The sequence below is a fragment of the Daucus carota genome, chromosome 8, assembly GCF_001625215.2.
Source record: "Daucus carota subsp. sativus chromosome 8, DH1 v3.0, whole genome shotgun sequence".
NCBI lineage: Eukaryota > Viridiplantae > Streptophyta > Magnoliopsida > Apiales > Apiaceae > Daucus > Daucus carota.
In genome coordinates this window covers 2,782,199-2,788,039 of record NC_030388.2, presented here as the reverse complement: position 1 = coordinate 2,788,039, position 5,841 = coordinate 2,782,199, and the positions used below count along the sequence as shown (strand labels likewise).

The window sequence follows — 5,841 nt, the reverse complement described above, 5'->3', positions numbered from 1 at the left end:
GCAGACTTTATCTACGGTGATTACTTCTTGATTAGCTATTTCTATGCTCATCGTTTCTTCTAAAGGTATTGGTTCCAATCCCAACTTATGCATGAACTGAATAGACATAAAAGATCTACTTGCTCCAGAATCAATTAACACACAGGCATTCAAAGAGTTTACAGAAAGTGTACCCGATATGACGTTGTTATCAACCATGGCTTCATTCAGAGTCATATTGAAAGTCCGAGCAGTAGGCTTAGTGATCTTGCCCTCAAGTGGTGTATTAATCTTTGGTGTAGAACCTTCCTTCTAGGATTGTGGACAATCCCTTGCCATATGCCCTTTCTTTCCACAACTGAAACATATGATCGCCTTCTCCTTGCAGCTTGACGCGTAGTGACCTTTCTTCCCACAACTATAGCAGGTTTTAGATTCCTGATGGCATGGGGGTGGGTGTTTCTTTCCACAAGTTTTACACTCAGGAAATGGGGTTCTTCCTTGTAACACATTTGCAGTTTGCGAAGATCTAGGCTTCTGATTATTTTCCACTGGTGGTGTTTCCTTTTTCACAAAAGGTTTCTTATTATTGAAGTTCCAAGGTTTCTTCTCAAACTTTGGGTAAGTGTGTGGGGCTTTTCTCTTCTTTTCATTCCTTTCCTTGGCAGCCAATTCTCCACTTGTCTCAACAATACACGCTTTGTGTACTAAGGTTGCATAACTTGTAATTTCGAAAACAGCAACTCTGCTTTGAATCCAAGGCTTCAAACCTTGCTGGAAACGTCTTGCTTTCTTCTCATCTGTATCAACTTGATACGGCGCAAACCTTGAAAGTTCAGTGAATTTGGCTTCGTATTCAGCCACAGACATATTACCTTGCTTAAGCTCGAGAAACTTAATCTCCATCTGATTTTCTAAGTGCTTAGGGAAGTATTTTTCTAGGAATAGCTCTGTAAACCTAGCCCATGGTATCACGTTAGATCCTTCTAACTTCTTCTTAGCTTCCCACCAATAATTGGCTTCACCTTTAAGCATGAAAGTCGCAAATATAGTTTTCTTATTTTCCTCTACTCCAACTATCTCAAAAGTTTTCTCAATCTCTGTCAGCCATATCTTGGCTTCGACCGGATTTACTGTTCCTTTGAATTCTGGGGGTTGTAGGGCTTTGAAAGATTTGAATGCAATAGAAGGTTTGGAATTTTGACTTGAAGAACTTGACCCAGGGTTGGCTTGAAAACCTTGTTGAAGAAGATTAACAAGCATCTGAACAGGATTTGTTTGAGGTTGAAATCCAGGTGGAACATCAGGAATTTGTTCATCAACTGGTTCATCATTTTGGTTTGGATTCATCGTGTTTCTAATAAGAAAAAACGATCACAGGTTAATAGACTTCTTCAGAATATAAATGCATGGTTTAGTTGAAAATAAAACAAGGTACAATTGTCAAATCTTAATATAGGAATAGAAACAATGTTGTAGACTTTTATTGAAAAACTTAAACCAAAACTGTATGTTCTGAAAATCTTGTAAGAAAACGATAAAGTTTAATATTTTTGAAAACCTTTTTAAAACTCTTTTCAAAAATCAAATATTTTGAAAACTTTTTTTTTTTCTTTCTATTATTATTATTATTATTATATTTTTTTTTTTTTTAGAAAAACTTTCCAGTTGATCATCGTCATGTAATATATTTGACAAACATGAAGCAGGTCAAAGATAAATGACAAGTAGAGAGTGCAAATAAACAGAATGAATGTAACTGAACAAGACAAAATGTCATGAAAGTGGTCATAATATCCGAAGTTTTAAGGAGTACAGGTCATGATAGAGCAAAATACAACAAAAACATGTAATCCCTACTACATCGGATCTAGTCTGGCCAAAAGTATACAAAAGAGTCCTAACTACAGTACTACTGCCAGAAGTATCAAAGGATCGAGACTATAGGTTCTGCATCAAAATAAAAGGGCATCCGCACGATCCTATAGTTCGATACTATACAAAACTATATCTACTATATGCATCAAAAGTCTATCTGAGATACACACAGCTACGTGTGTTATCTCCCAAAAGTAAGTCTGTACATATACAACTATCTATCAGTAGAAGATCCCTGAGACTCGTCGTAGAAACTCCAGGTAAGCTCCATCCACCATCCTAGCAACTGTAACTCCATCAACATACCCCTGGCTAGTAGAAGGTAGTCCTCGAATACTAGTGCGAAGGCTCTGAAATACAGACACTGCAATATCCTGCATAATCTCCGACTCAACCGCTCGTGCCACAAATCCTGTAACCAGCTGCGGAGGATCCTGAGGTCCCTGAATACCCATATCTGGTCCCATAGCTGCCCCCCCTGTCTGCACATACGGCTGATACATAGTCTGATAGTCACCATAAGGAGCAACATCATCACCAACAGCTGTGGGGACTGGTAATGGGATAGAACCATCAATCTGAAAAGATGTAGTCATCGGAGCATGAACAGGAACAGAGATGGGTGGTATAGGAGTAGAAATCACTGGTGGTGGCACTGTAGATATAGGTGGTGGTATAACTGGACCCTCCACAGGGGCTGAAACCATAGTATCAAAGTGATAATGATCCATGACAGTATGTGTCTCATGGGTCAGAGGATAAGGAGTAGGCTCAAACGGACTAAGTAACTCCAAGACAGTGGGCTCTCCCTCAACTGTGGCTGGTACTGGTGTAGAAGTAGTAACTGGAGCAACTAGAGTGGTAGGAAGTGGCGTAGTGGTCACCTCTGGATGCATATCTGTCTCAAAATCTATCATCCCCATAATGTCACCAGTATCATCAGACACGAGATCAATGATCTCTGGAGCCGGTGGCTCGATAATCTGAACTGAAGAGTCCTCACTATCACTAATCATCATGTCCATAGAATCCTCTAAATCACTGTCACTGATCATCATGTCCATAGAAGGATCACTCTCTATGCTGGAATCTAACCCCATCAGTGTAGTATCCAGGGATGAGTCATCGCTAAGTGGTATCTGGGATGATGGATCACTATCTGAATCCGCCTCGTATCCAGACATCTACAAATCATATAAAGAATGTCAATACGGTTTGCTATTGCTTGTAACTAAAAATGTATATATACTCATAGGGTCTATTAACCCCTTGCGTATGTACTCTAACATACGGGATAGGTTCAACAAGGGTACCTATCTTAAACTTTGTGTCGTACTCGCTAGTTATATTCCTAGGGTTTCCCCAAATCCTAAGGATATAACTATAGCTCTGATACCAAACCTGTGACGACCCCAAATCCGCTTCCCGCAGATCTGGCTCATCACTAGCATTTGACATCAAAACAACACTTGCATAGATATTTATATTATACAATATCCGACTCTCGCCCCACAAGTCCAGGGTCGATCGCCTAACTTACATCCAAACTACTAATATGATTACATATAAACATGGTTGAAACCAAAAGAGAACAACTACAGCTCGAGTTCCTACTATTCTTCGTTGTCTGGCAGCTTCAACTGGAGTGATGCGCCTTTCCCTTATCCGAGCTCGCACCCGCTTCCGAGCGGTTAACTTGATTCGTGCCATACTCGCTTTTTACTGCTAGTTGATAAAACATAGATGCAAGAATGAGCACTTACATGCTCAGCAAGCTCACATAGTAGCAATAAACAATTTATGCATTTAAGGCACAGAAACAGGTAAAAATCAACACAGCATCAAATACCAGAATAAGTTTTAAATAAAAGAATTGCTGGTCTTCCAACCTCTCGATATCACTACATGGTCCGATCAAATACCATTTCGTGAATATCGTTCTCCTGTGTAGTCCTAGTGGTCTGATCGTCACCACTAAAGACACACCAACACTCTCTTTGCTAGCATCAGGGTTTAACACTGGAACCCTACTATCTGCCTTACCAGATAGTAAATTTTCATCTCCACCACGAATTTAATAAATTCGTGTTGACCAGCCGAACAAGAATTCTTCGAGTAGAAAGAACATTCTCCGAACAAACTTTTCCGATTTATTAATTAATCATCATAAATCAGAAGATGTGAACAATACATCTTCTATCAGAAACGAATCATTACTAATCTATCAATCACTATTTACTAGAAGATGTGAACAATACATCTTCTATATGAAATAAATCTTTAACCATTCCCGAACGAAAGGAAAGGTAAATATTTAATTAAATCTCAGGTGTTCAACTCAAATGATTTTAATAGACTTATAATGGAACGAAGGACGTAGTCAAGATATTTAAAACATTATTTAATCAAACAATTTAAAATAATTAAAACAATTTAAATAAAGATAGAGATAGTGAACTTGCCTTAGGTCCTTAGCTTGATATATAATAGGCTCCAAGTTCCAATTATAAATATTCTATATCACACATATAAAATAATAATAATTTTAGTAACCTCTTTATCAAAGAATGCTTTTAAAGAATCGTAATAAACATATAACTGGTCAGCCCTCGGTTTAAAATTAATGCCTAAATTCTTTTAATCAACTACTCAATCCTTATAGTTACCACATCATAACTCTTAATAATAAACTTTCACATGTCAATTAATGTCATAAATATTTACTTAATTAACAAAAGATTCTTTCTTATAATTAATCTAGCTATCCCTTATGCTTAGCTAACCAAAATCACGATCATTATTTAATTATCTTGCAAATCCATCTTTCTCTAAATTATTCGATTAAATCAAATTTCTAACATCCTTGCGCTATCACTACACCCGAACTTCCAGATTTTCTCTTTTTCTTTTGATAGAATTGCTATGGTACACTCCTTAATTATCCAACTATAAATTTAAAAATTTTAAGACCAAAACTTTTACTTTATTACAAATCCCACGCAAAATCACTACACCAACTAATTATTATAATCTTATAATCTTATTTCCTATTTTTGTTTTATTAATCAATTTACTATATTTATTTTACTGTTTTTATATAATACAGAAATTCCCCCAGCTTGTGTAATTACTATTATACCCCTTGCTGTGAAATGACTAAATTGCCCCCCGGCCTTCTTCTTCCTTCATCCATTAAACTCCACCACCGCCTATTGCGGTTCCAGCTTCGTCGGCGGCGAAGCCGCCATCCCCCCTCCCCTCATCTCTCTCTCTACTGCCTATCCTCGCCGCGAGCGGCGACCTTGCCGTCGCCAGCCCCTCCTGGTCGACTGCAACTCAACCCACCATTGCCAGCCCCGTCACCGCGCGGCCCACGGCGAGCTCCGACCCCGCCTGCCGCCATCCATACTTCCCTGACCACCTCCGCTCTTGATTCCCACAAGAACCCAACTTCAATTAATTCAATTATCACCCAACAATCGAAAACCCCAATTCAAATTTAGAACCCTAAATCTAATTTATGAAATATTTTGGGAATAACGCAATACACAATAGTGGCTTTGGTGTTTCTTTTTATTACTGTTATTATCAACTCAATTCACAAGTTATCAGTAAAACATGGGAAGAGGGTCCATGCAGTAGGGATTGTATTATTAAAAGAACTAAATTCTTTTCTAATTAAAGGAAGAGAGAAGCTTCCAAGATACCTTGAAAACAACTGACAGAATATTTCTGATTGCTCTGCTCAATACACCTTTTCTTGCCCTCTTAAGTTTTGTAACCGAGCATTAACCAAAAAGCTGGCTATTTATACACCTCTTAACTGCGATTAACCTATTAACTATGGTTAGCCAATAAAATAAAAAAATACACTTACTTGGTCGCTACACAACCAAGTGTAGTACTGTAGTACTTTATAGTACTAGTTTTGAAAATCAGCGTGCCAAAACCACCCAAATGGGTCGGTTGGTTTTGTTTAAATAC

At 38.0% G+C, this 5,841-nt stretch overlaps 2 protein-coding genes across 3 annotated transcripts; both read right to left on the bottom strand.

Moving 5' to 3' along the window:
- Nucleotides 1–291: 291 nt before the first annotated feature.
- On the bottom strand, nucleotides 292–1,329 carry LOC135148327 (uncharacterized). The gene has a single exon (XM_064083007.1). The coding sequence runs from the start codon at nucleotides 1,327–1,329 to the stop codon at nucleotides 292–294; it is 1,038 nt and encodes a 345-aa protein (XP_063939077.1).
- Nucleotides 1,330–1,777: 448 nt separating this feature from the next.
- On the bottom strand, nucleotides 1,778–5,623 carry LOC108198940 (uncharacterized). Of its 2 annotated transcripts, none has more exons than XM_064082717.1 (2): nucleotides 5,565–5,623; nucleotides 1,778–4,372 (listed from the first exon to the last, which is right to left on the bottom strand). In XM_064082717.1, exon 2 carries the CDS (start codon nucleotides 3,039–3,041, stop codon nucleotides 2,079–2,081), a length of 963 nt encoding a protein of 320 aa, XP_063938787.1. In that variant the 5' UTR covers nucleotides 3,042–4,372; nucleotides 5,565–5,623; the 3' UTR covers nucleotides 1,778–2,078. The 2 variants fall into 2 exon arrangements, with proteins under 2 accessions (XP_063938787.1, XP_063938788.1); XM_064082718.1 differs by having other exon boundaries at nucleotides 1,778–3,579.
- Between the last annotated feature and the right edge of the window lie 218 nt (nucleotides 5,624–5,841).